The 26,874-nt window shown below is 43.2% G+C and overlaps 7 protein-coding genes across 7 annotated transcripts; 2 read left to right on the plus strand and 5 right to left on the minus strand.

The window, feature by feature from the left end:
• Positions 1 to 235: 235 nt before the first annotated feature.
• On the plus strand, positions 236 to 5,843 carry BDB00DRAFT_821471 (ras guanine nucleotide exchange factor domain-containing protein). Its single transcript, XM_053123392.1, has 10 exons — positions 236 to 766; positions 924 to 1,044; positions 1,178 to 1,813; positions 1,945 to 2,061; positions 2,153 to 3,671; positions 3,753 to 3,918; positions 4,023 to 4,533; positions 4,645 to 4,737; positions 4,817 to 5,187; positions 5,295 to 5,843. The coding sequence occupies exons 1-10, from the start codon at positions 630 to 632 to the stop codon at positions 5,344 to 5,346; spliced, it is 3,723 nt and encodes a 1,240-aa protein (XP_052980002.1). The 5' UTR covers positions 236 to 629; the 3' UTR covers positions 5,347 to 5,843.
• Positions 5,844 to 6,127: 284 nt separating this feature from the next.
• On the plus strand, positions 6,128 to 7,042 carry BDB00DRAFT_871984 (eukaryotic translation initiation factor 6; the record flags this gene model as incomplete). The annotated part of the gene is made up of 3 exons (XM_053126896.1): positions 6,128 to 6,137; positions 6,222 to 6,318; positions 6,412 to 7,042. The coding sequence occupies 3 exons, from the start codon at positions 6,128 to 6,130 to the stop codon at positions 7,040 to 7,042; spliced, it is 738 nt and encodes a 245-aa protein (XP_052980003.1).
• A 278-nt stretch (positions 7,043 to 7,320) lies between these two features.
• Positions 7,321 to 9,705, minus strand: BDB00DRAFT_871985 (Sec1-like protein; the record flags this gene model as incomplete). The annotated part of the gene is made up of 9 exons (XM_053126897.1): positions 7,321 to 7,399; positions 7,476 to 7,607; positions 7,692 to 7,927; positions 8,009 to 8,167; positions 8,252 to 8,572; positions 8,658 to 9,080; positions 9,181 to 9,260; positions 9,319 to 9,514; positions 9,616 to 9,705. 9 exons carry the CDS (start codon positions 9,703 to 9,705, stop codon positions 7,321 to 7,323), a joined length of 1,716 nt encoding a protein of 571 aa, XP_052980004.1.
• A 136-nt stretch (positions 9,706 to 9,841) lies between these two features.
• Positions 9,842 to 13,776, minus strand: BDB00DRAFT_928688 (uncharacterized protein). Its single transcript, XM_053128934.1, has 12 exons — positions 13,468 to 13,776; positions 13,279 to 13,362; positions 12,845 to 13,018; positions 12,646 to 12,744; positions 12,506 to 12,544; positions 12,275 to 12,310; positions 11,698 to 12,198; positions 11,525 to 11,590; positions 11,326 to 11,413; positions 11,116 to 11,234; positions 10,819 to 11,025; positions 9,842 to 10,697 (listed from the first exon to the last, which is right to left on the minus strand). Exons 1-12 carry the CDS (start codon positions 13,561 to 13,563, stop codon positions 10,017 to 10,019), a joined length of 2,190 nt encoding a protein of 729 aa, XP_052980005.1. The 5' UTR covers positions 13,564 to 13,776; the 3' UTR covers positions 9,842 to 10,016.
• A 718-nt stretch (positions 13,777 to 14,494) lies between these two features.
• BDB00DRAFT_353376 (mono-functional DNA-alkylating methyl methanesulfonate N-term-domain-containing protein) lies at positions 14,495 to 19,556 on the minus strand. Its single transcript, XM_053117050.1, has 14 exons — positions 19,396 to 19,556; positions 19,211 to 19,319; positions 18,821 to 19,104; positions 18,387 to 18,713; positions 18,174 to 18,303; positions 17,907 to 18,098; positions 17,678 to 17,808; positions 17,249 to 17,596; positions 16,925 to 17,154; positions 16,626 to 16,822; positions 16,226 to 16,499; positions 15,846 to 16,108; positions 15,380 to 15,773; positions 14,495 to 15,289 (listed from the first exon to the last, which is right to left on the minus strand). Exons 1-14 carry the CDS (start codon positions 19,497 to 19,499, stop codon positions 14,901 to 14,903), a joined length of 3,372 nt encoding a protein of 1,123 aa, XP_052980006.1. The 5' UTR covers positions 19,500 to 19,556; the 3' UTR covers positions 14,495 to 14,900.
• A 1,899-nt stretch (positions 19,557 to 21,455) lies between these two features.
• Positions 21,456 to 23,421, minus strand: BDB00DRAFT_821487 (uncharacterized protein; the record flags this gene model as incomplete). The annotated part of the gene is made up of 2 exons (XM_053123393.1): positions 21,456 to 22,282; positions 22,373 to 23,421. 2 exons carry the CDS (start codon positions 23,419 to 23,421, stop codon positions 21,616 to 21,618), a joined length of 1,716 nt encoding a protein of 571 aa, XP_052980007.1. The 3' UTR covers positions 21,456 to 21,615.
• Positions 23,422 to 24,891: 1,470 nt separating this feature from the next.
• On the minus strand, positions 24,892 to 26,625 carry BDB00DRAFT_353444 (WD40-repeat-containing domain protein). Its single transcript, XM_053117051.1, has 3 exons — positions 26,301 to 26,625; positions 25,876 to 26,191; positions 24,892 to 25,807 (listed from the first exon to the last, which is right to left on the minus strand). The coding sequence occupies exons 1-3, from the start codon at positions 26,474 to 26,476 to the stop codon at positions 25,109 to 25,111; spliced, it is 1,191 nt and encodes a 396-aa protein (XP_052980008.1). The 5' UTR covers positions 26,477 to 26,625; the 3' UTR covers positions 24,892 to 25,108.
• Between the last annotated feature and the right edge of the window lie 249 nt (positions 26,626 to 26,874).

A 26,874-nucleotide genomic window follows, 5' to 3' on the forward strand; every position in this document is an offset into this window, starting at 1 on the left:
ATATTTATCTGCACACAGTTTAATCGAATTCTTTGCACAAAAATGTCAAAAAAGGAAAGAACACAATTGCATTGTGCAACCATCGCCATTTTACGTGAGGCTCCATATGTTCCCAATGTGTGTGCACTTCTCTCGTCATGTTGGGTAATCGCGCTCTTCTCTTGAGCCGGGCTGCTCTCTTTTTCCTCTTCTTTCTTTCTCGACCTCCTGTGCCTTTTTTTCTCCTGACCGCTCGCCTTTCTCTCTCTCTCTCTCTCTGTGCAAAACCTCTACTCCCTCTTCTCTCTGTTTTCCAACCGTGGAATACAAGGACTTACCTTCCCAACAAAACCTCACACCCACCCCTCGTTTACTCCGATCGACCTTTCCATTCTAACGTGTTTACCGACATTTGCAATTGAACGAGAGAGAGACGGCCCTTCTCGTTTTCTAAAACCTCTTTTCCGCCATTTCTTTTCTTCATTACACTAGCTACCACACAAAACATACATACACACGTACAGCTTCTTTTTCTTTTTCTTCTTTTTGTTTTTTGCGTGAGGCAAAGAACAAAAGATACTTTTTGAAAAGAAACAAGAGAAAGACGTCGTCCTTTTTTTTAAATATTTGCCAATATATGAAAACGCAACATGAGTTCAAACGACGTGATTTGCCGAGTATGCGCACTGTACCCATATGTTTCGACCGACGCTTCGTCTTTGTCATTTGAACAAGGAGCAGTCATTGATGTTCTGGCACAACTCGACTCTGGCTGGTGGGACGGCTGGTAAATATAATATTTTGTCTCTGTAACTACTGCCCCGAGTACAGCACAGAAGCCATAGAAGGAAAGAAGCCTTCTTTTCGTGTGTGGAATATGCTTTGTTCGGGTTTATTTTAGCTGGAGTTGTGCAATTTAATTTTGGAGACAACTGTTTTATTAGGTGCAACGGGAAGCGTGGCTGGTTTCCAAGCAATTATGTTCAAGTTATCCCAGAAGACACCAGCAACATCGAGTCGCTCCACAGTAACAACGACATAACTGACGACGCATCAAATATCAAGGTAAAGGAAGATCTTGTTTTGAGTTGATAACATGGACCCGGGCAACAGTAACAAATCAATTAACAACAACATTGACTCCTTGAATGCAATATTCACATTATTACTCCTCGTCTCCCAACTATTGTCATCCTAGGACGCACAATTTTGGAACAACAATAACCTTCAACAAGCACCACCACCACAACATCATCATCAGCATCATCATCAAACACATACACAAGACCAATGGACACAGAAACGTGCGCATCGTCAAAGCAGACAGCAACCACTTGAAACCGAACAACAACAACAACAACAACGCCATCTAAGGCTAAGCCTGGCAACATCTGATGTCCTGACACCCGCTACTGATCAGAGTCAGCAAATACCGCAACCACTTCCAGTGGAACGATCCGATTGGATATTGCAAACGACAGAAGATGGCTCCGAAGTCTACTACTACAATGTAGTGACCAAGGAAATGCGGTACTCTGTTCCTACAGATGATCCCACGTACAAACTACCACCGACAACAGCGACTAATGGTTACGATCCTACCATGTCTCCTCCAGCATCCGAGAATTATCGATCGATCGACTATGGCAGTGGTATTGGTGGGGACTTCAACAGTGATCACGACGAGTTTGACGAGACGCGGCCGATGCGATCTTTGCGTGGTATTACCAATACGACCTTTGATAGTCAGAGCTTTATTAGTGCGGGCACAACAACATCGAGCTCTAATTCATTGCCAAGTGTCCGTACTAACCGGTCGGGCAATGATGACCAGGCAAGCATTTACCCAAATTTCTCTTATTGGTTATTAATATTATTATATCCTCGACGAAAGAAAAGAACTTTGGCCTATCACCCACCCCTTTTTCCTCAGTAATTAATAATTGGAAACTCGTATAACTACAGCTCCCACCGAATTGGGTACGAAAATCAACTCCCAAGGGTCGAGAATACTATTGTAACCTAATTACCGATGAAACAACCTGGACTCTAGATCATGTTGATCCTCAATCCGGTACCCTGGTAAGTATTATCGACTGGGCTGAAAAGTGGAGAAGGGCAACACTTTAGCAATCCAAACAAAAGACTCATTAGGCATGACATACATCGCTAGCTTACGCCTGCTTCACCTCAAACACGGAGCGCAGACGATATGCGACTTAGTTTAGCAACAATGGGCGGTCATGGCAATAGGGCCGAGTTACCCCAGTCATGGGGTCAGCTGTCTGCATTGATCGCTCACGCTATCCGTAATTTAAAAGGCTCAGTCAAACAAGGCCAGATCGGCCTTTTCCGCGAAGACGCATTACTCGTAGTCCAACATATCCGACTCCTCCTCTATGTCTCCAACTCGGTGGATAAGGAAAGCTCACCGTATCTCAAAATTAACAAGCAATTGAAAACCTACCACCGAGCACTACTCGCAGCACTCGCCAAACTTGTTCTGTCCGCCAGAGTAGCCTCAGGTGCTTGGCCACCGTCTGAAGCGATTGGAAAACTGCAGCTAGATGCCGACGAAGTACTGATGGCCGTGCGCAACTTTTTGACGATAGCACAGGAAATGCGGATTGAAGTACATGACAGCAAACCTAAGCTTTTACGAGAAGGAACGTCAACCTCGCGATGGCGAACGACGTCTGGTATGAATGGCAACAAACCCGATGCCATGACGACGCTCCTTGTACTTGCCGACAATGTTCACGGTGCGATAGCGTCATTTATGGACAGTGCTCGAGAAGCATTCACGGTCGCAGATGACGCTACTGTTTTGGCCAAAATCCAGTCATCCACACCGCTGTTAGTCGCACAATTCCGTAACCTCAGCAATACAACGAGCCAGTTCTTAAATTCGGTCGAAGATATCAGCAATGGCCATCTGGCAGGCCGCACGTCACGATTCAACGCCTCCAAACAGTCCATTCATAATGCCATGGGGTCCTTATTTATTGCATCTCAAAGCATCACTAATCAAGACATTGCTGCTGAAAAAATTCTGGTCATTTTTGATCGAATAGAAACGAGCGTCAAAACGATTGAAGCGAGCGTTCAAGATATTTGCAGTGTCAGTCATCAAGCTGCTATGGAAGCTTCAACCAAAGCAACAGGACCAGTGCCATCACCCCCAACATCACTTACCATGGAACAACCCGGCGCTGGCCGTCGGCCATCCCATGACTATGCAACACGCCCCAATTTTATTACCGGTAATAACATTGCTGCTGGTCCTCCCAGCAGGATCAGTCGCTTGGACGGTATTGATGAAGAACGACGATTGGCCAACACGGCTGGTGGAAACCCAACGACTGCAGAAACCACATTTGATCGCAATGATTCAGCAATCGACGATTTTGTAGAATCACGCCAACAACCAAAGGACAAACTCGCCAAATTTTTTGGGGAAGATACCCTTGCCGCATCACGTCGCCGAGATACAATCATCAGCACACCAGGCATATCCAGTCCTGGGAGTTTGCCATCCACATCAACGAGCGCCTACATGCCGCCTTCTGAGCGATCGGATTATCTCGGCTCGGAATATAATCCAAATGAAATCATATTTAACATGGAAGGCAATGTCAAAGGTGGCACAGTTACTGCACTTGTCCAAAGACTTACTCAACACGACCAGCTTGGTAAAGAACTTTCTTCTTTACTCGGTAATTCCGTAACAGCAATATGACTAACGCTTTTTCGCCATTGCATCTACTATATAGATTCTAAATTTATTACTACTTTCCTTCTCACCTACCGCTCGTTTTGTACCACCCCAGAACTATTTGATGCGCTTTTTAAACGATATACTCTACCACCACCGATGGATTTGACACAAGAAGAACTTGAAAATTGGCAAGAGAAAAAGCTTAAGCTTGTTCGACTCCGGTAAGTTCTTTGTTATCAGCAGGAAAAAATCTTTTCGATTAAAGCAGAGTTATCGGACTCAACTAAAACATATTATCTTCTTGTTATTGCTGGAATTTCACTAGGGTGTTCAACGTGCTTAAATCATGGCTAGAACACTATTACAACGAAGAGGAAGATAGACCCATGCTACCATTGCTATACGAATTCAACGACAACATTGTTCGCGAATCAATGCAATTCGGCGCCGAACAGCTCATCAAACTTATCCGAAAGCGTATGGATACAGATGATGCGGGCCAAATCAAGAAAATGACATTGAACGTGCGTGCTTCGGATATGCCACAACCCATCCTTCCAAAAAACATGAAGCGATTACGGTTCTTGGATATCGATCCGCTTGAATTAGCGCGACAACTGACGATCATGGACTCCAAGCTCTACAGTCGTATCAAGCCCGTCGAATGTTTGGACAAGAATTGGGGTAAAGGCGACGCTGATAATGTTGCTGCCAATGTCAAGGCATCCATTGAATATTCAAATCAAGTGACTGCTTGGGTTACCGACTCAATTTTAAGCAAAGATGAAGTGAAAAAGAGAGCTGCTGTGGTGAAGCATTGGATTACCGTTGCTGAGGTAAAGACTAGCATTTTATGCCTTTCAGATCACTTCAAAGCATTTATGAGTTTTATCCTTGAGAGATCAGTCCTCCTAACTCGTTTTCATTGGTACATGGACATAACCTAGAAATGTCGGTTACTCAACAACTACAATACTTGCATGGCCATCCTTTCTGCATTTGACAACAGCTCCATCGGTCGAATGAAGCGGACTTGGGAGGTAATTAAGAGTTCTTTTGTGACAAGAAAACTAGCTAGTCATTCCAGAAACCTGTAACTCACAAATCCCTATAATTTAGCTCATGAATGCACGTACTACACAAACACTCACCGGTATCCGACGATTGATGGGTGCCAACAAAAACTTTAACGAATATCGAGATATAATCCACAAGGTTAATCCACCTTGTATCCCTTTCCTCGGCATTTACCTCCAAGATCTTACATTTATTGAAGACGGCAACAGCAACTATTTGAAAAAGTCCAATCATTTGATCAATTTTGGAAAACGAATGAAGACGGCTGAAGTCATTCGTGAACTACAGCAATATCAGTCGACACCGTATCTTTTACAGGCTGTTCCTGACATACAAGAATTCATCAAGACGCATTTACAATCAAGTAGAGATGAAGAAACGCTGTACAACCTGAGCTTAACATTAGAACCTCGGTAAGTATTATGGAAGACGTCACTCTCTTTCAGTTGTTAACCATATCTCTGTTGTAACTCTGCTATCAACGATGCTTTTTTTAACTTACGTTGGACCACTCGAATAGTGAACGTGGAGAAGACACAATCGCACGACGATTAAAGGAATCTGGCTTGTAAAATACGTGAAATGGAAATTGCCCCCCCACACATCATTTTGCCATCTTCAAACACCCCTTCCACACACTCACACACGATATCACTTTCCTTCCTTTCTTTATATACTTTTTTATGCATTTAGTCGACCATTGAAGAGTGTCTTTACTATCGCTACTATCATACTCCACCTCTCCCTACACAACAACACCTTTCTCTCAACTACAACTTTTTGCTCTCTATCTCTCTTTTCCCTTGCGAAATATATTACATTACGCGCTGGTCCTTTCATTCTTATTATTATTAAAATGTTCAATAATTGCATCATTTCACCTCTCTACCTTTTAGTCACTTTAGTGTGAAAGATTCCAAGAAGCTTCGTATATATTCGTTGTTTCCTGATACCATTTTATCCATAAAATAAAAGTCCACCGAGCTACACAGGGTATGCAGCACCGAGAATCCATACAGAAAAGTGGGAAGATGTTGATCTTCCGATTATTGTTTTTTTTAGTATGTAGCATGTCGCAAGTGAGTTAGCAATAAGTGCCCCCTAAAGATGTGTCGCAGCAGCTGATATGATTGAATTTGGGGCAACAAGCCCGCCCGAAATTTGTTTCGCAGCAACAGAAACGTATCAATTTACACTAACAAGCAATGTGGGTTCCCACAACCTCCGCTTGACCGCAGCACTTATTAAGGCCGGCTGTGGCTGCGGAACATTGGAAAAAAAAAAATCATTTATAAACTCGGCGAAAAGTCTCAGCGACATTTTTTTCCTCACTTCAAAGCTACTTTTATCTCAATGGCAGTCCGTAAGTAATCTCACCCATAATAAACCACACACACGTATATCCTACATTTTGTATTGTGATTTTAACAGCATGATTGCTTTTCAGGTGCACAATTCGAAAACAGCAACGAAATTGGCGTATTCTCTCGCCTTACCAACTCTTACTGCCTTGTCGCTTTAGGAGGATCAGAAAATTTTTACAGGTATAAATTGTGATAATAATTGTGGTAAAAATAACAATCTATCGTGGAATAACGTACTAATCTACGACGATCTTTCCTCCTCTCTCTATATAGTGTATTTGAAGGAGAGTTGGGTGATGTTATTCCTGTTGTTCATACATCGATTGCTGGTACACGAATTGTCGGACGTCTTACCGCTGGTAACAAGAACGGCTTGTTGGTGCCCAGCACGACCACTGACCAGGAACTGCAACACTTGCGCAACTCGCTGCCCGAAAAGGTCGCCGTACAGCGCGTGGAAGAACGTCTTTCGGCCCTTGGCAACGTGATTGCCTGCAACGACTATGTCGCTCTCTGCCACCCAGACATTGATCGAGAAACAGAAGAAATTATTGCAGACACCCTGCAAGTCGAAGTGTTCCGCCAGACCGTTGCCGACAACGTTTTGGTCGGATCTTACTGTGCCTTGAGCAACCAGGGCGGTTTGGTGCATCCTCGCACTTCTATCCAGGATCAAGACGAATTGTCTTCTTTGCTCCAGATCCCCTTGGTCGCTGGTACCGTCAACCGTGGTTCGGATGTGATTGGTGCTGGCTGTGTCGTCAACGATTGGTCTGCCTTTACTGGCATGGATACAACCTCGACCGAGCTCAGCGTCATGGAAAGCATCTTCAAGTTGCAGGACGCTCAGCCTACTGCTATTGTGAACGAACTCCGCGATACCTTGGTCGATACGTACTCATAAATGTTTTATACTTGCCTCTTTGATTTAATAATTGTTATTACACATTTATCGCCATCCTAGCTTTTTCACACGCAAACCACCTCGAACTCAACAACGCACACGCACACACCATACATACGAACACTACCCACACTCCAACTACAAAAAAACAAACCCACACGCATTTCGTAATTTGTCTTCTGTGTTTTACTCTCTTTGTCTTTTTCTTCTCCTCTGTATCATACACTAGATCATTTCACAATGATTTTTTTTGTCAAGCAAATACATTTTTTTTTATCTCAAGAATGGCCTAGTCGCCGTGCAGCTGAAGATAAACTCATGCCCTTTTGACCAACAGCATCTAACTGTTGCATAAAACTGATTTGGAAAGAGATGTTTTTAGTTAGTTGTGCTGTTACCTTATCGCAAGCTTTTAAATAGCATCCAACCTTACCTTGATGAATTATGAATGCACGTTCCTCCTAGCACAACTCGAACACCTGGCGTTGCTGCATTTAATTGTGCCACATAGCGCGCTTCTTCAAATGTCGCACCTCCAACAATGAACACAAAGATGTCTTGTGCTCTAGAAGGAAAAGAAATTAGAATATTATTGTTTGGATTACCTGGTGTTTGTACCACATTTGAAAAAAAACAGTATAGTTTATACCTTTCACGAATTGCCTGTGATTGCCCACTCACAAACGGATAGCTGGTTTCCTTCAAACGTGCATTAATCAACATATCCAATGTCTCTCCTAACAATGGAGTATGCTGCGTGTACACATTTTCAACACCCTTTAATCCTTTCAACACGTTTCGTCCACGAGATAGGAAAGTTTGATTCGAAAACAGATCATCTTGACGTTGCTCTGAACCGGCGTACATCAGTACAGATGCGACCAGCTATAAACAGTTCTTAAGCCTCTCTCTATCTCCCTTCTTGCGTCGTTATTTTGATATCCAGAGGTAACAACAACAACTTACTGCACTCTTCTTTTCGCTCACGCCAACTCGATCCAGCAAATCGATTAGCGATTTGATCGCATTGTTTGGCGTCCGTTCGTAGCGTAAAGCATAAAGTAACACCAACCGCACCTTTGCATCCTCCGCTATCTGATCACTCTCCAACATCTTTTGTACGTTCTGTTTGTAATGAACATGATCAGTAGCTATTCTCTGTTGGAAATAAAGCAAAGCAGACGTTCCCCCAATATTTTTTTCTTTTACCTTGAGATCGCTATTATGATTCTCGTTACATGCCAAGCCTTGTTCCAGTTCACTAATCTCCAGCAGATGTTCTTGAGAGACTCGTCTACTCAACTCACTGACGAGAGCAACGTGCTTGGATACATTGCCGGATAGCTTACGAAACTCTGGATATTCTTCGACGAATCGTTTCATATCCGCAATCGATTCAATGTTCATATTGGATTTCGTCTTGGATTGGTATTCATCTACGTATTGCTTGATGTTGGCACCCAAGTCGCCGAGGTTGAGGTACATGGATTTCTTAAAGAATGGATCTTGATCGGCGGACAAAACAATTTCCTGATATCCAACATGTGTAAGTGTATTCATCTCAACTTTCTTGAATGACTTTTTTTTTTCTACCAGAAATATCCTGATCAAGTACCTTTAGCTCGTTTCGGACATCAGGAACGTCCGAAAGATCCACTCGACCATGGTGAATGCCAATCAAGTCGTGTACCATGGCTTGGTAGGTCCATTGAGACAAGAGGGGAGTAACAGGATCATTGCGACGGTCGAGGATAAGTAAAACAGGTGGGGTATCGGGTCTTCTAAAATCGAATAACTGGCCCTCGCGCTGAATGTTTTTCTGGACTTCCTGCGCAAGCTGTCTGGCCATCGGGCTAGCAGTTTCGTAGCGGATAACTGGTTTCTTTTTCAAGCTCAATAATACAGAGCATATGCCGCGTACGGATTGCTGGAATGCGTCTGTGCTCCAAGTAGTTATAGATTCGCCAAAAAGGTTACGTCCGTCCATGCCCAAAGAAAATAGGTCGGAATTAATGGCGAGGTAGTCGCCAAAGTATTCCTGCACAACCAAAAGTTAATATCCGTAGTAAAGTATACATCCATCATTTACAAAATACGCGCTTCTACACACGCGCATAATCAAAACCCTGTCCTTTTACCTGAACTTCTCGTACTACTTCATGCTCATCAATCTCGGCCAGCCGTTCGATATCCGATTTATTTAAAGTATTGCTAAAATCTATGTACCCTTCTTCGTTAGATACACATAAAACGTATGTGATGTTTAAAAAGCATACAGATATAATAGTCGCCATAAGCTGGTTCGCGTAGTTCGTCAATCAAATATCGTAACGATTCGGGTGTTGGACGTAAAAAGCATATACACTTGAGATGTCGCATCTTGTCGCGATTACGGTTGTCGATGCGATCAATAAGATAACATTCTTTTGTAAGCAATGTAGATTGTGTTGTAGCGAGTGATACAACTGGCGTCTATTTGTAGCGAAACAGAGTAAGCGTGTAATCATTGAGCTTTTTTTTTATTTTTGCATAATCGTACTCGCAAGGGAAGAAAGGAGAGGAAATATATTTACCGTGTCTGTATCAAGTAATAATGCCTTCATGCCGGGGACTTCATTGACCATTTTGTCCACATAATGCTGGACAGCCTTCACTAAATCCATTCTATATTAATTGTTTAAATAAAGACGACAGAAAGTGTTCGAGGTGATGGTACCTTGCATTCATTCGCTGAGCTTCATATCTCTCAGAATTCAGCTAGGTTGCCACGTGCCCATATCAATTTTACATTTGAATTTGCTGCGCTTTATTTTATACATGAGTATGACAGATGCAAAAAAAAAAAGACAAGTTGTTGGAAGGTTTTGATAGGTGAGTGAGAAATTGTAGGTGCGTGAGTAAGTGTGAGTGCAAGTGCGAGTATGTGCGCTAGGGTATAAAGAAAAAGAATAAAAAGGGAGAATGTTTTTTGTTTTCAGCACGTTGATACGGCAGATATGGATGATGCTTCTATGTGAGATGCCATGGATGATTCCAATTCTTCGCCATCACTGTTGCCTTGATCCGAACTACCAATATTACTCCATTGACTGTTGCTTGGTGATGAATGCTGTTGTTGATTGCTAGCTACATTGTTAAGGCCAGCTGTAGTAGTAGTAGTAGTAGTAGTAGTAGTAGTAGTAGAAGCAGTGGTACCATGTTCCATGTTGTTTGCTTTTACTGGACACGGTATACGACTTCTTTTGTTGTTGTTCACATACTCGTGCTTTGAAGCTGGCTCAGCGGGTGGCGTGGGTGGCATATATTTTGCATTAGATAGTAACTGAGTAAACGTTGATTTAGAGCTACGGGGTGTTGCCAGTTCGCTTTTGCTCGAGTGGCGAATAAGTGATCTACGTTTAGCGGGAGGAGGAGGTATTGACGTGGGCGAAGGAGGACATTTGTTGTTGCTGTAGTTTCCGGTGCTATTAGTTCTACTGGATGCATTGCTACTCATGTTATTTTTTATGGGTGAGTTTGGTGCTACGTTGAGAGTTGCAGCGCGTAGTTTTGATCGAGAATCTTTTCGCGTGATAGCGGATGAAGATGGTTTTGGATCCGTATTTAAAAAGCCAAAGAAGGTTTGGTTGGCAGTACGATCGGCAATTTCGTCACGCTAATTTGTATGGGTTAGATATAAAGGATGGTGAGAAAATTAACCGTGAAAATATCTACAGAAGACTCGCTTCTTTTGATTTGTTTTTTTCAAACTCGTTTCTATGATTGCTATTACTTACGAGAGTATCCAAGTATCTACAGTGATCGTAAATAAATGGCTTTCCAGAGACACGCTCAAACTCTTGTACGGCTTTTAGGAGGGCATCATCGAGCATCAGAAGTGTAGGGAAACATGTTTTCCTCCATCGCTCCTCTTCAACGAGCTGGAACGATGATTGGAACAATCTTTTTGGGTCTGAGGCTGTCTTTTCAAAATCGATCATTTTCTAAGAAAAGAAACCAGGGGGAATGGAACACCCCCAGCATGTGTTTGTGTAAGCAGATATGCTAATTGTGTCGCAGCTATTCCTTTTTACCTGTATAAGTTCTCTTCGTTGCTTCATTAACCGTGCTACGGTTATTGCTTTGGGCTGTACACGTTGTAGATATTTGATGTGTTCGTCAACCAGTAAGTGAACCTCATCCATCGTGTCGGCTAACATCATGTACATGTACGAAACATTGTTAGAAGACCGCAGACAATATGTCACTTTCTTTCATCGTAAAATGTGCCCCACGAGCTTTACCTTTTTCATGCAACTTGGCGATAAATTCAACACGTTCTTTTTGCGTTAATAGCGCTTTATCCCACAGATCCTCGAGCTTCTCCCTGAACTGAAAATCGGAACAGGAAGATAGAAAGGGGGCAGGTTTTAGTACATCATCAGTAGCTCGAATAGTAAAGGAGAGTGAAAAAGAAAAATTGGGCAAGTAATGGAGTTTTACCTTGTCAATATATTCTTCTGCCATTTTGCGTACTACATCTTTGAGCTCATCGAATTCACCACGTAACTAGTCACAACAGTTAGTACCAATTGCATACATGTGTACAGTATGAAGACGTAAAGATGTCGAAGAGTGTTTTGTTTGTTACTATAATTATCATTGTTATTGTTTACCTCTTGCAAATACGCGCCGCTCAGGGATGGGCGTAGGATCAATCGTTTGTTGGTTGGCGTTTTGATTTCGTCATAAATCGTATTGATACTTTTTACATATCTGTTGTATCGTTCTAGTCGAAGCTTATAAATGTCATGAAGTTCGATGACTTTCGCTTTGAGCACCTCAATTGATTCTGCCGACCGTAAATGATTATTGTCATCTTTGACATGATTGTAGTAGATCCAGCAATAACCATCGTCATTGCCATCATCTACTGCTTCTACTATTTGTCGATCCCCTTCTCCTCTTTGGCCGGATGTCTTCTTGTGGGAGTTAATGAGGTCGGCGAGGATGGGTACCTCGTCGATTTGAAAGATATCTGTGTCCACAGGAACAGTTGAAAACAGATGTTCTAAACCATGATCGATAAGATCGTTTGTATCTGGAGTGATGTCTAGCACAGTCCAATAATAATGAATTTTTCGTGCGGATTCTTCGAAATCGTATCGACGCGTGGCCTGATAGAAAGAAGTAGTTTGAGTTTTTGTTTTTGTTTTGTGTACGTGTACTGAGAAATCGTAAATAGCACGTTACTTGTTTTTGAAGTAAATCACGCAAGGCGCAACTGATCTGCAATATCGTTTTTCCCCCGAATATTTTAGGAGTTTCAGGTTTAAAAAAAAATAAGGGGAAAGACAAGGAGTTGAGGGAGCATAAGATGTAAGGATTAGGACTTTGTACACATACACACACTCACACATCTATCGTCATACCCCACTAGAACACCAAGCTCTTTTTTGTTGCTGTTGCTATCTGCTAACATACCGATTGCACTGTTCCCCAACTTAGTTCTTCTTCGTATTCCTGCAAAATATAAAAGATGGCACAAACATCAAAAGTCAGTGGGCTTCTTTCTTATTTTTATGCAAAAGCATAAAGTGAAGAAGCTGGAACGAATGGGTTACCTGATATGGTTTGAAAGGATTATGTGCTTCCAGTTGGGCTGATAACACAACAATTCGTTCCAGCCAGCCTTTTACATGTGAACGTCGTCTGTAAATCTCCTATATGAAGTTGCGTGTACTGTAAGAGAGAAGAAACAAGTGCTTTTTGTTTTTCTTTGTGAACATTCCAAACGGAAAGATTATCATCTCTTATGCATACATGAGTCAGTCTGGAGTCTAATTCGAGTAATGTTTTTTGCCGGGCAAACGTCGGGTGTGACAAAGAGGACATTGGTATCATGACATCGTCGAATAATCCCTCTTTGCACAAGTCGGATGTCAAGATATTTTCAATGGACACTCCTAAAATGCTGCAAGAGTATTCGATGTTTGCCTAATGGTTAATGTTGTTGTAGTAGTAGTAGTAGTACATGATATGATAAAGTTCGTGTTAATATCGTAGATACAGAGATATTTATCGTTAGCATAGTCTAATATAGTGGAGGCTTGGAACTATGGTATCTTTGTTATGCATCCCAACCGTGAGGGTATACACAGCCCCTCTACTCTCTTTCTCTCTCTCTGTGTGTGTATCTCACTACCTAGTACTATAGCACAATTCCCCTTCCTAGACAGTAATAGATAAATTATTACCATTATGTCCTCAATATCTGCACCAAGTAGCCGTCGTTGAAGTTCTTCATATTCAATCAATCGATCCAGCTCATAATAGACGTACTGAAAATATGTTACAAATCAGTGTTGTTGTTTCCGTTGCTGGGCAGTAGTCTCAAAGGCGTAAAAAAGAAAAAGGAGAGCGTCTGTGTGTATAGACTTGCTTACCTGTAGCTTTAGAGACACTGTCGTGGAATCAAGAGGGGATCCGAGGGATGTCCAAAGGTAATTAAGTTTGTCAATTTTGGCATGAAGGCACTCCATTGAATTCGTTTCCGGAGGAGGAGGAGGAGTAAGACGACGACGGCGAGAAGAACGACGACGAGCGAAGGAGGTTTGAATAAGCTGCAGTCGTTGTTGCTGAAGGTGGTTGTTAATGAGTCTCCTCGCAAAAATAAAACAAGGTGGTTGTTGGAAGAAAAAAAACGGAAAGAGTAAGAAAAAAAAAAGAGCAAGAGAGAAAGCTGCGTGTTTAAGATGCTGTGTGGGACTGATTTGGTGCCTGCGGACAAATATTATTATATTACTGCTGGCTGCACCTGCACTGTGTGTATCTAAAATTCATTTCATTTGCTGTGACTTTTTAGGGATAGGTCCAAGTGCTCAATAGTGTGACACAGACTTTGAACCATGCGGATGTAATTTTATTATTACCATTTGACATCCAATGCTATTCTGTCACACACACACACACCCTCTCTCTCTCTCTGTGTATGGTCACCACGCGATTGATTGCACCCCCACTGCTGTTCTGCTGCCCCTCCCCCAACTTGAATTTTATCATTTCATGTTGCCTACTTATCGGTCACCTAGTTAAAACAAAAAGTGGGCAGTTGCCCTGGTTACAAATTCACTTGTTGGAGCAGTAACAATTTAACAAATCCGGAAATTGAACAACAATGATTTGTTAAGGAAATAACAGCATACATTTGAGGTCTCCCAATCTTCATTTAACCCACCTGATCGACCAATTCTTGTCGCTATTCAACGACGGTCATTCATGCTCATAAAAGCCATTTAAATTAAAGTAGTAAAACTATTCATGATGATAAATTACTTGTGATATTCGTTGTCACAAAAGTGGATATCTATTATGCCATCGACGTAGCACACTTTATAGTTTCGGTAAGTGTGACACCTTAGAATATATGCATTATTAACTGAGGTGTCGATCATTTGTATATATTATTGACTGGTTTTCCCAGAAAAGCAACGATAGACATCTTATTGCTGGCCGCTATGTAACATAAATTCAAGCGTGATCGTTGTCAATCATAAGCATATAATCCAAACTTGCCAAAATCGACAAAAAACAACAACATCAAAATCATCGTGGTGACAGGTATAAATGTGATTGATTGTTCGCGGAAGGGAGCGGAACTGCCTGCGCAACAGCATTGTATATCTGGTAAGAATGGGAATTTCTTTTTATTCCAGAGACACTTTTTTTTGGTTTAAAGAATGACGGTATAAAGAGTATTTACATTGGAGGAACACACCACGACACGATGAGGAACTGAGACGGTGAAAACAACCGTCATAATAATATCAAGAGATGAAGGAGGAGAAGCGAAAGGGAGAAACACATAACTTGATCCTAGTTAGACGCCACGATTCATATTGCTTATCGTCACGTCAAGCTCTCGGGCAGTACATGAAAGAGGTTCTCCGCGACCTTCTCCTTGAATAACTTTTTGCTTTTCCTCTGGCGTCAGCTTGAGATAGTTTTCAATCAGATCACCGTCAATAAAGTTGCGCATCTCACTTGTCTTTGTTGAATTTTTGAACATGCGCCAGCTGTGATGATCAAAGTTGCCAATACTCTGCACCACTGATAAGAGGTTTGTTTGCACCAGAGACAAGAACTTGTACTCCTCCTCGGTAAGTGATCGAATTGCACCAATGGCACCATTGGCAGTCGCGTATAGCACGTTGGTTACAGGCGGCCGACGCTCAGCCCCTGCTTTTGTCGCCCATTGTGATAATGATCCTACATGGCCCAGAATGAAATCAATCACACTTTTTCTCTCTCTTTTGATAAATTAAAAATCTTTTCGGTTTGGTAAAGACATAGATTTACCTTCACGGAAGCAGTTGACTTGATCACCAAGATGATATTCGCCTACTATATCTAAATGCATCGAATGCGCAGAATCATCTTCACTGTCAATTTCCGCTGTTCGCTTTGCCGTGAAGAGGTTGTAATATGTCTCTGCACCAAGGAAGATATCATCTTGTAATATTTTGACGCACGTCATCCAACATGGACTATAATCAGCAGCGACCTTTTGGAAAGTAGCATTGGAGGGGTCTTGTAGTTTGACTAATGACATGGAGCGGATCATATCACCCACAAGAATAAATTCGCCTCGAGTGTCAATGCTCAATGCTTCGACATTGGCATGCAGCTTCATATCGAGGCTCAATCTGCTGCCGGATTCTTCGTCAAGTTTGAGTTTTTCAAGGTAATATAGCTGCATATACATATATTATGTTAGCATGTAAGGTGATACTGATGAAAGCCAAAGAAAAGAAGAAAAACTCACGGAGCCTTCTACTGCAGCAATTATGGAGCCCATGAATGGTTTTATACAGTATACTACGCCAGGTACATTAAATGCATCCACTAGCTTGTATTCGCCCGTAGGTGCGACTTGGTAAGCAAGGATTCTACCCGTAAGTTGTGTTTCTTCCTCGTTGTGTGTAATAGCCGTTCCCACAAACACAAATTCCTGTTCAAGATCGTCAATGTATGCGGTAGTTATGCTTTCGACCAGCTCTTGCTCGAGAAGAGCATGGGAGTCCAGCACTATATATATATATTGTTAAATGTCGTCATCTATATTCACAATAGCAAATTTTTCCTTCTTCGGGAGCATATTGTAACAGCAATAAATGAGAGTGCGTTTGCATCATTTCATTTTACCTTGAAAAGTTCTTGCATCAAATATACGTAACCATCCTTTTGAGTATTCTGAGCCATTGTCTTGATTTCGAACGGTTCGTGAAGTACCCACTGCAATTGTTTTCGAATGATCGTGGTATGCCAGACGTTGGCCCATCTGATCATCCAATGGAACTTTGGTGTAATGTAACTTTCTCATAGGGTCTACCGTTCCAAACACAAGCTTATCACCCGTGCTAAGCAAGAGACATTTTCGCATAATTGTACTATTGAATGTCGTACATGCTCGGGCATCCTTATTTGTACAAGTTGAGGAATTGGTAAATTAATCTCATCTTGACTCCTTTGCCTGCCATCGAAACTCTTGCATACAAGAAAAAGATAGTCTAAAATCCTCGTAAATCTATCTGTATGTACATACCTTGAGATCGACAGCAGAATATATCAATTGTCCATGCTCACTTGTGATCATAGTGGGATGATCTGATGCAGCAAACACGCTCTTCTTGGCATCTTGGGATATGACGTGAAGACTGACAGAATGCGTGCCAAGTGTAATTTCCTGTCGATTCGTGAACGACCCCTCATCAAGTGTATATGAAATCATTTGACCATCGCCTATATACAGATCAGTCACACTATGTGAATACAGAATTCTGGCACATGCATCGGCAAACGGGAAAAAGAAAAGAGAGGAAAAAGAAAAGAGAGGAAAATTACCTAATGTCACCATAAGATAATCAATCTTTTCTAAGCCCACGAGTAACACGGACCGTGGCACCAACTTGTCAGGAAGCACATCTTTTGCAACTACTTGTAATTCCGGTAGCCGTGCCAATTGCAAATTTTCGCCACCCCATAGACCAATGGCGACGTAAGCAGCCGGAAGTGAGCCATCATCCACTGGGCTTATATCCAGACACGAAATTTCGCTCTCGAATTTCTTTGAGCTATAGATTGTAAACACACACGTACGATTTGATTAGTTTTTTTTTCTGAAACAGAATGTGTCATCGCTCTCCTAATTAATCCATATGGCTATACCTTTTTTCTGATAAACCATCGCCAGCAACTTGGATGTATACCAGGGTACCATTTCCGTGCGATACGACACACTGGGTTGCGTTGGCTGCTGCAACAGTGATAACTTCGCCGGACGGTGGCTGCCATTCGCTCACTAGCTCGCCAGCAACATTGCTTTTGATCAAACGGACACTGGATGGCGTTATCTGGAGAAACTTTCCTTCCGAAACCGATCCAACTGCTAAGGTCGTCTCGTTCATTCGCATTGCCGAAAATAGCTCCATCTCTTCCATCATCTTTTCGCCAGGCGGTATGTACAGCACACGTGTTTCGTGAACAGTTGATATAATCAAAACGTCGTCCACATCCCTACATATATTTTTCAGTTAAAAAAACACACACATCATTTACAATGAGAGAGAAAAAAAAATGATCGAGAGAAAAGCTTACTTTGACTTCAGTGACCATAATTTCTTGATCCCCGGGATTGGAAGTGCAGCTTGTTCGATAAACCCGACGCCTTCTTGTACAACACGTAGTGATCCATTATTCGGTCCTCCTGAACAGCATACCAAGGTTTGCTAATAGTACGAGGAGCCAAAAAAAAACCAGCGGGAAATGATGGTGTTGTTAGATGTGCTAGATCCAATTTGGCTTCACTGAATGGGATAACACTTACGCGTCCACGCTTGTCAAGGTCAAAGACACAAAAATCCACAATTGGGGATAAACTTGGCATTTCGTATATCACATCCAATAAAGTAGTATCGCCCACCCTCTCTTTTAGTTGGATCATGGATGAATCACCCAACGCAGATCCGATGAATACCATGTCGTCGCCGAGATAGGTGATGGAAGAGGCGACAGAAGTCTAATGAGAGATGCGGGTTTTAGAAAGCCAAAAACCATCCTACATAGCACGCTCCCCCTAATTTCTCTTATTTACCTTTCCCAATAAGTTTACTGTCAAGTCAGATATATTGTTGCTGTAATTCATGGTAAGGTTCAAATGAAGCAGATTGCCAAAAGAATCGCCTATTAAGCATTCTGTAGTATTCGGCCCAAGGAACTCGTACCTGAATCGAATTACAAGAATGATGTATTAGATATCGCTCATTTTTTTCCTTTTCATAGTATACATATCTCATAGTATACATACGCTGTGGGTACCATTGAGTTGATACTGGTTGATTTGCTTGTGTTGCGTGTATCCTCACGCATATTATGATAAGTAATCATGAGCTCTCCAATGACGAGCAATCCACCATGAGGTGCAGGAACAGCGGCCAAAAAGTGATCACTCGAATCCACCTCGATTTCTGCTACAATACCATTGCTTCGTCGATCAAACAGATCTCGCCCTTGCAGGTTGATTTCGTATGTCTTTATGCGTCGCACTTCCCTTTCATCCACATAGAGTACCGCAACCACAGGCCGCTCTGGATTCTCCAACACCACCATTGACAAAATATGGCTTTCCGTTACCCTGTGTATCATACGGCCGTTCTTTTTTAGTTTAGACAACATGACCGCCCCCCCCCCCTTATCCAACAGCACACTACCTATAAGATTTACACTTTTGATCTGAATTACCTCACTGAGAACGGCTGGCTATTCCCCACAGCCTTGCCTTTTCCTTTTGACGATTTGGGTGATTGGATAGGAAACACATGAAGGAATCCACCGTGAATACTGGCAATCACCACATCTTTCCTTGGTCTCGCTGTAATGATGATAGGGTCTTCCACCGGCCGTGTGATCTCGGGTTCGAGTTTTCCGGAACTGTCAGTGACCACAGACGAATTCACTGGGTCATAGCTCAAGACACAATATTGATCTTGATCCGTAAGAATGAATAATGAGCAACGTTCTCGAGACTATAAAAATGTATGACAGAAGGAGTTAGCGGGAAAGAAGGAGACGCATAAAACTTGGTTTCCCCACCTCCTCCTTTTTTTTCATGTTGAATAGGCGTTCATTTACAGAGGCATTGCAAACAGCAAGGGATTCAACGCGACCAAAGACTCCAAATTCAAGTTCGAGTGATAATCCAGTACTGGTAATTTTATAGAATTCTATTCGTGTGCTCTTGCTTGTTTTTTGGACCGTGTCAGTGAGAGTGAAAATATAAAACGCAAAATGTTCCGATCAAAGCAAGGTAAGCGTACCTGACAATCAAACATTCTTCATTGGGAACGAGGAAATTGCCTCTTGCTGTACCATGGATCGCGGTTGGTGGCTGCGTAGTTGACACATAGTTATATTCGCTCATTCTTCCATATATAAAGAGACAGACAAAGAAAGGAAAAAGAAAACGCGGACCAGCAAGCAGTTTCACTTTCTGCGGAAGTTGATTTCCCGTTCGTGCACGCGTTTTTTCTTGCGGTGCCCTTCCAAATCACGCATTCTGCATGCATGGTTGATACAATCAAAATTCAACTCGTTTTGCTGATGGCATAATATCTAAAGTGGCTACTATTACCGTTGCTCGAACAAGCGCTCGAGCTCTTGAAAAACTGATGCAATGTACATCTTACATCTTGATCTATTGCTGCCTATCAGAATAGAGCCAACACGCATTCATTATTATTGTTGGCTATGTTAATAGAATAACAGTTGATCACTCATCATGATTGTGAAAGCAGGTACAGTTGGCGACGCCAGCATCGTTATAGCTTTATATTTGCAAAACACAGTGTCACAGAGAAACTGCGCAAAGCAGGAATTTACTTTGGAACTGGTGTCACCGTCAACGGCAAAAGTCGCACTTACTGCTACACATACGTTCAGATGATACTTTCATCATCGCTTGGTGTCTTGTTTCCCAAGCTATTCCTTGACAGGACCGTCCGGCAAGGGTAAGGGGGGTTTTTTTCAGCTCCAACTTTATGCCCCTCAACAATATTGCCGATGCTCCCTCTCAACGACGCAATTCTACAATATCAAAACTCTCGCCAGAGCCCCATTGAGGGTTCTATTCGAGCTTTTTTGCAACTGGATTAATGATGCGACATTTACTATACCGACACTATCGGCAACCTTTCATCGATCATCGACAGAATTATATACAGATCAAATGGAGGTGACAGAGGCATGTTTGCTTTCCATCAAGAGGTCCTTAAATAGGACCACCCCGTGCTCAAGGCAAGGGAAACGTTCTTGGCACGGTGTATAGCGTCAACAACCTGCTCAGTGATACTATATGACAGTAGATCATGCAAACCCTTATTTAGCTAGAGATAAGCCTCTGACACTTGAAAACATCTTGGTAAGTTTGCTATCAAAGTAGAGTGAGCACCAGCTATCACTGAATTAGAGCTACTCTAGCAATAAAATGTAGTCCCTCAAATTCACATTACATCTGCTCTCATAATAATAGACATGTAACAACAGGGTGTAACGGCGGCTTGGCCGTTCAATTGGAAAATGGGAAGCATGATCCAGTTAGAGGGAACGTGTCACAGAAATTTACAGCTAACGAACCAGTTACATACCTCACCTCGACATTGATTGGACTAGCTGTAGGGAGACCATGTCCTCGCAAACAAACACGATCAATGAAATGCACCGATTTGGGAAGCATTCGGTTGCGTCGATGGATAATTTCAGCTTCACAGCTGCATGACATGGTGATAGTCGACACAACTTGACGAGTATTAGGTTCTAAGCAGTACAGAGTGCATATACATATTCAGCAGCACTCTAACCCAGGCTACTGGCAGAGTCCTTTCTCTTGGGCGGGCACATATACGTACACAGAACAAAAAAAAAAAACGAGAGTGGGTAACGATGCTGAACAAATCGTTGCGACCAAGACATATCGAGGAGTACTCATGTTTTTCGTTTGCATTACGCCCAACTTTAGAAATTACTTACTTATCAGGTGCACAAGTTCCCCAAATTTACAACTAACCCAACTATCGATAGCGTGAAAAATATCTCACTAATAGACCGGAGAAGACTTTCTATGTTACAGAATTATATGTAGTGACGAGCACGTTGTGTACAGTTGTCATGGAAAGCATCGTCGTTCGTCATCGCGATATTCGGACCATGCGTAGCCATTGTTTCAGATCATTAACAACAATGGGGGGTGGGGAAGGATCATTATCAATGACCGTGCGGACCCAACTTATAATTTGCCCAAAATAGTAAAATTGATTAGCTTATGCAATCATTTGATTTGGTGCTACACCCAGTAAATGTGTTTGGGATGGCACTTGTAACAGTGTATCACGCATTGACAACCCACAGCAACAAAGTATCTCCTTTCAGCAATGTTTGTTGGATGAATGTTTTTAAAAGAGAGAGAGAGAGAAAAAAAAGAGTTTCCCATTGTTTTTTTAATATATACACACAACCTAGAGAAAAAGAATAGAGGGGATTGATTACACGTTTCCTTTCTTATTGTAATGCATGGTATACTTGGATTCGGCGGTGGTGGCATTCGTGTGCTGTTGTTGCGGCACCATGATGCCAGCCGCAGCAGCCTGATCTGCCGCTAGACAAGCCGCCAGCATTTCTTCTGCACCCGCAAAAGCCTCACCAGCCGTTTGGACAAAATCCTTGTTCTTGAATGGCTGCTGCGATTCCAGTAACCTGCCAAACCCTGCCACCTTCTGTTTGAGTGTCTCGAATTGTTGGTCAATTTGTTTGGCAGCCTTCCGTTGTTGCGCTAATCGTTTCTGGTGTTGCTGTTGAGCCGCTTGCTGAGCGGCTGCAGCGGCAGCCTGTGCTTGCTGTTGCTGAGCAGTTTGTGATGAGGATGCTTGTTGAGATGATGAAGAGTTGTTGTTGTTGTTGTTGTTGTGATAATGATGGTGATGATGTGGAACAAACGGTGGATGGGAATGCTTGTGTATTAACGTCACATGTGCTGTCTTTTTCGTCAAGTCGATGATAATCGTCAATGCGCCTGCGCAGTCGTATCGGTTCGTAGCTTTGGGATGATCACTGGCTTTTCTTGGTTTGGCTGTATCTGCTCGCTGGGAGCAATAGTATCGTAGGGTCGATAAGGTATCAGGGGTCTTGATGGACCGTCGTTGATCTTTTAAGCTGGAAAATCACGCGACAGGTTGGTATTTTCATAAGCACTAGCCAAAAAAAAAGCAGCAGAAACGAGAGAATAACAAGGACACACATTACCTAAAGTTGAACTTGGTTCCTGACAGCACACGTTCGCACACCCCACGGCCCAATTGCGAGAACCCAGCGCCTTCACCCATCCGTAATATCAACGGCGTGATCTCCACATTGTAATGTTTCCGGTCGAATTCTGTCTCTTGCTGCAACGCATGCACAAATTCTTCCAATGTCAGCACCTCTTGTTTGGCTTGTTGCTGTTGTTTTGGAGATACCCGTCCGTTGGGAGCAGTGGTTGTCGTCGTCGTCGTCGTAGTTGTACTACCAGCAACAGCAGCAACAGGAGGCGTGGTCGTAGCCTGACTTGTAGCTGTCACACTTGTAGGAGCCGAACTATGAGCCGAGCTAGTAGTAGGGATGCCGTTTCCATTCAACATGGCCGTGGCCGCCGTAGTGTGGGGTGATTGTGCCAATGTTGGCGGTAGGGCAGGAAGACTTTGCGAAACTGCAGCAGCAGCAGCAGCGGCGGCGGCGGCTGCTGCCATACTTGATGCCACGCTGGAAGAGACAGGAGCAATGGTCGTTGCACCTGGAGGTATGGACGGCGGTGGTATGGGTGATTGCGACGGACGATGGGTTACAGACTGCGGAGGTGGTAATGGTGGCGCCTGCTGCTGCTGTGGCTGTTGTGGCGGCGGAGGCTGTTGATGTTGTTGCGGGGGTGTGGATTGATAAGGCGGTAAATGAAGATGCTGAGGTTGTTGTTGTTGTTGCTGCTGCTGTTGTTGATGGTGTGAAGGCATCGGCAACGACGGCAACGAAGGCTGCATTACTTGAGCTTGCACGTGAGATTGCAATTGAGACTGGGTACGCAGGGGCGATGCCGAGAAGTTGGGCGGGGAAGACTTGACTTGTATCGACGGTGAGCCAGCAGTGGGTGGTGTGTGCAAGAACCTGGACGACAGCTGCTGCTGTTGTTGTTGTTGTTGTTGTTGTTGTTGGGACTGTTGCTGCTGGGACTGTTGCTGCTGTTGGTGTTGCTGATATTGTTGTTGTTGTTGTTGATGCGAATAGCGTGCGTGTTTAAATGCCCGCTCTTGCTCTTCGTTCATTTGCTTGCGTTTCTGCAGCTGTTGCGTTGGCGCTCGACACAGGATACACACGTTGTACTTTATACCACGTTCGTCTGTGAAATACGTTGCGTGGCGAAACACTTGGCAAGAATCGCAATACATTGACTCCAACGGAGGCGGCGGTGGTACCTGTCGTTGCCGTTGTTGCTGTTGCTGTTGCTGCTGTTGTTGTTGTGCTTGTTGATGTTGTTGCTGCTGCAACTGCTGGTGAGAGTTCGCAGGACTTGTGATATGGTGGTGATGGTTGCTTGATGTGCTGGTAGAGTGATGGTGACTGGGAGGACCACCAGGACCACTAGGACCTCCACTGGCGGCGGCAGCAGCAGCCACAGCGGCAGCGGCAGCATGAGGATGGTTGCTGCTATATGCGTACGTGCTGCTGGGGGTGGACACACTTGTCATGACGGCTTGTTGCTGCTGTTGAACAAACTGCTGATGTTGTTGATTAAGCATGGATTGGCGATGGGCCCGCATAGCATCGGGCGAAATGGCCGAGTACCCATGCGTCTGAAACGCACGACCGCCATGAGACATTGGAAGAACGATGGATTCTGTGGGATGGGGAGGGTGATAGAAAGAAAGAGGAAATCGATATTATTATCACTTTTGCTTTGCCCCTATTGCAAGATCTCGAAAGGAGTAGAGAAAGTAGAGAGCGGTATGAAAGTAAAAAAAAAAAAAAAAAACTTGGGGGTGCGGGCTACCAACGGTTCTGCCTGAAGCGACCAGAGTGAAAAAAAAACTTTACCTCATGCAACGTGATTGGTCAAGTCTCGTTTCGATGACGTAGCCCTGTGGTTCCACAAAACATAAGCTTGCTCTTTGGGGTTCTTCAACCTCTTCACTTTTTGGCTTTCTGTAACTCTGTTGTGGCAAAACACCCACCCCCAGGGATTCCCTATTCCCCCAAGGTCCTTCTTGGACGGACATTATGTAATCAATGCCACCATACAATGACTGTTCGGGTTGTTGGGGGGAGGGGGAGTGACGATGGTACCTGCCTACTTTGTTCTTCCCCATCAGACATGCCTTTGCGCTTTTTGAAGCCAAAACTGTCCTGTCTAGTGCAGTAAGAAAGTCCTATTCTAGCTCAGAGCAAATGCACCAACATGACATGAAGGTCTTATATAAGAATCAGCCTCTCTTATTCGTGGATGAGCCAGCAACCATGATATTGGAATAGGTCGTGCATGGCGTCATCAGTCCATGCTACCAAGTATCCGTCGTTGCTGGATGTCTCGATGATGGCAGGGCCTGTATGTATGCAGTGTTGGTGTGACCACTACATAGTCGTTAATGGATTACATACACAGATCAGCAAGGGAAAACAAGCTTTCTGTGCCATACACGGGCATTAAGCATATGTACATATCCCTCACTTTTGACATTCTTTTTGCTTTGACCCACATTCAAGACCATTGTTGTATGCACACCAATTCGTGTGTTAAAGCAGGTATTGAATGATATAATGTTGTAATGCAGTATATTAAATTAAATTGTCATGATACTCCTTGTTGTTGTTGCTGGATACCGGTAGTCGAGGGTGGCGGTATTATTGTTATTATTATGCAACCCAACAACAGTTAAGGCAAATGAAGGTTGTTTGTATGCACATAGATATGGAATAGCTCTAGATTTGGTTTGTTCGCTCTCGTTTGAATAGCAATCAAGAGTAGCACACCATTCTTCCACTACCATTTCCTGTCACAACAGTCATATTCTCGGCTGTGGGATGGAATTGAGCTACAGCCTGGATAGCCGTAATTCGATCAGCGTCATACAGTTCGCCAATTTCACCACCGGTCTCGCCCGAAAAGATATCGACCGGATGCTTCATGTTGCCGATCAAGAAATGTTGATGTTCCTTTGCTCCTTGATTCCATCGGGCTCGAAAGTTGGTCACCCATCTAAAGTGTGCGTGTGCCAAGAATAAGTCTGTCGTTGTCCATTCGTTTGTTTGTTGTGGTTTCAGTGACGACAAAAAAAAGTTGTACCTTCCAGTATGGTTGTTGTGCCGTATAGCCGATTGTAACTTCATGTCACTCTTTTTAGTATCAAAGTCGAACACTCGGATATAGTCATCGTAGGATGCAGTGACCAGTTTATCACCACGTGGAGACCAGAATGCGCTTGTTACTGAATAACCGTGTCCAAATTCATGCATGGGTTCGGAGAGCGACCGGATGTCCCACACGGTCATGGTGCGATCATTGCTTGCAACAGCCAACAGGTTCTGGATTTCAGGGTTCAGGTGAACGCAGCCAACCTTTTTGTCGCGTAATTGATGAAAATCCAAGTCTGTTGGGCCATCCTTGGCTCTGAGATCGCGGAATGCAACTTGACCTTCAGATGTAGAATACCAGACCTAATGTAATAACAAAATGAGTATCAGTTTTGAGTGATAGCCACCACTCCCTCTCTCGGTTTCCTTACATTGTGGCCATCTTGAGTCATATCGAAACTTGTGAAAGGGATTTTCTCGCCACCCATATTCACAAGTCCAAAACTAGCGCTTTTCATATCAAAATACCGCAATGTACCGTCATACGAGGATGTGTACAGCTTGTTGCTATCCGTTGGATTGAATAACATATTGGTGATACCACGCGTGTGGGGACGATACGTATACACAACCGGTTCCTCGTCTTCATCATCCTCATCCTTTTTGCTACTGTTCACATCCCAGAAACCAAGCGAACCAGAAACGTCTGCTGCACACGCCAAAATCTTGCCACTGGATGGATGAAATCTATAAAATTGAGCGTGAGATCATTTTTTTTCAATTTAAACATCCCGCAACATATTCACATAAAGAGAGAGAGAGAGAGAGAAAGGGGAGTTTGTTTTTATAGACTTACAAACAACCATTGATCCGTTCAGGCGTGACCTTGACGGTAGCCCATGTATGCTTAACCTCCAACTTTCCAACCTGGTCACGCAACCGTTCTTGTGCATCCTGATCCTCTTTCTTGACCGGCTTTTTATCTTGAGGCTCCAAGTTGGGAAACCGACGCATGTCGTCGAGTATTTGCATGAATTCTTTTTGCTTTGCATCCTCGAGTTTATCGACGCGTTTGGATTCTTCCTTTTTCTTTGCATCGGCTTCGCTCAGAGGCTCTGAATCGGTGCGATGGGGTGCATTTTCCGCAGCAATGCCACGAAGTCGTGCAGAGACACGCGTAGGCACTTGTGGTTCCTTGTGTTGTTTTTTCGGTACGTGTTTTTTGATGGCGGTGGTCGACGGTGAGGCTGATCGTTTGCGATCAGAGCTTAATCGAGGAAGATCAAGTTGTCTCAACAGTTCATTGTTGCGTCTATATATATTAACGTTATATGTTGTGGTTTTTTCGTGTGTTAACAAGAGGTAACGGAGAGGAAAATGACAAATTTTCAAGCAAAGCCCTAGATAGAGGAGACCAAAAGGTACTCAAT

This window comes from Zychaea mexicana, assembly GCF_025766255.1.
Source record: "Zychaea mexicana strain RSA 1403 chromosome Unknown BDB00scaffold_33, whole genome shotgun sequence".
Taxonomy (NCBI): domain Eukaryota; kingdom Fungi; phylum Mucoromycota; class Mucoromycetes; order Mucorales; family Lichtheimiaceae; genus Zychaea; species Zychaea mexicana.

Bases quoted from the DNA above. Each gene is read 5' to 3' on its own strand.
- BDB00DRAFT_821471 (XM_053123392.1), top strand. From the start codon at position 630: ATGAGTTCAAACGACGTGATTTGCCGAGTATGCGCACTGTACCCATAT. The intron at 1,045-1,177 runs GTAAAGGAAGAT...TTGTCATCCTAG, and splicing joins ACGACGCATCAAATATCAAG to GACGCACAATTTTGGAACAA. The intron at 1,814-1,944 runs GCAAGCATTTAC...GTATAACTACAG, and splicing joins GGTCGGGCAATGATGACCAG to CTCCCACCGAATTGGGTACG.
- BDB00DRAFT_928688 (XM_053128934.1), bottom strand. From the start codon at position 13,563: ATGGAGTGCCTTCATGCCAAAATTGACAAACTTAATTACCTTTGGACA. The intron at 11,591-11,697 runs GTAAACAATAAC...TGTTGTGACTAG, and splicing joins GCGGCGCGTATTTGCAAGAG to TTACGTGGTGAATTCGATGA. The intron at 11,414-11,524 runs GTAAAACTCCAT...TCCGATTTTCAG, and splicing joins CAGAAGAATATATTGACAAG to TTCAGGGAGAAGCTCGAGGA.
- BDB00DRAFT_353376 (XM_053117050.1), bottom strand. From the start codon at position 19,499: ATGAGCGAATATAACTATGTGTCAACTACGCAGCCACCAACCGCGATC. The intron at 18,304-18,386 runs GTATGTATACTA...AATTCGATTCAG, and splicing joins AACTCAATGGTACCCACAGC to GTACGAGTTCCTTGGGCCGA. The intron at 17,597-17,677 runs GTAAGCTTTTCT...AAATATATGTAG, and splicing joins TTATGGTCACTGAAGTCAAA to GGATGTGGACGACGTTTTGA.
- BDB00DRAFT_353444 (XM_053117051.1), bottom strand. From the start codon at position 26,476: ATGCAAATACTCGACGACATGCGTCGGTTTCCCAACTTGGAGCCTCAA. The intron at 26,192-26,300 runs GTAAGTCTATAA...TCAATTTTATAG, and splicing joins GAACGGATCAATGGTTGTTT to ATTTCATCCATCCAGTGGCA. The intron at 25,808-25,875 runs GTAAGGAAACCG...TTATTACATTAG, and splicing joins TGACTCAAGATGGCCACAAT to GTCTGGTATTCTACATCTGA.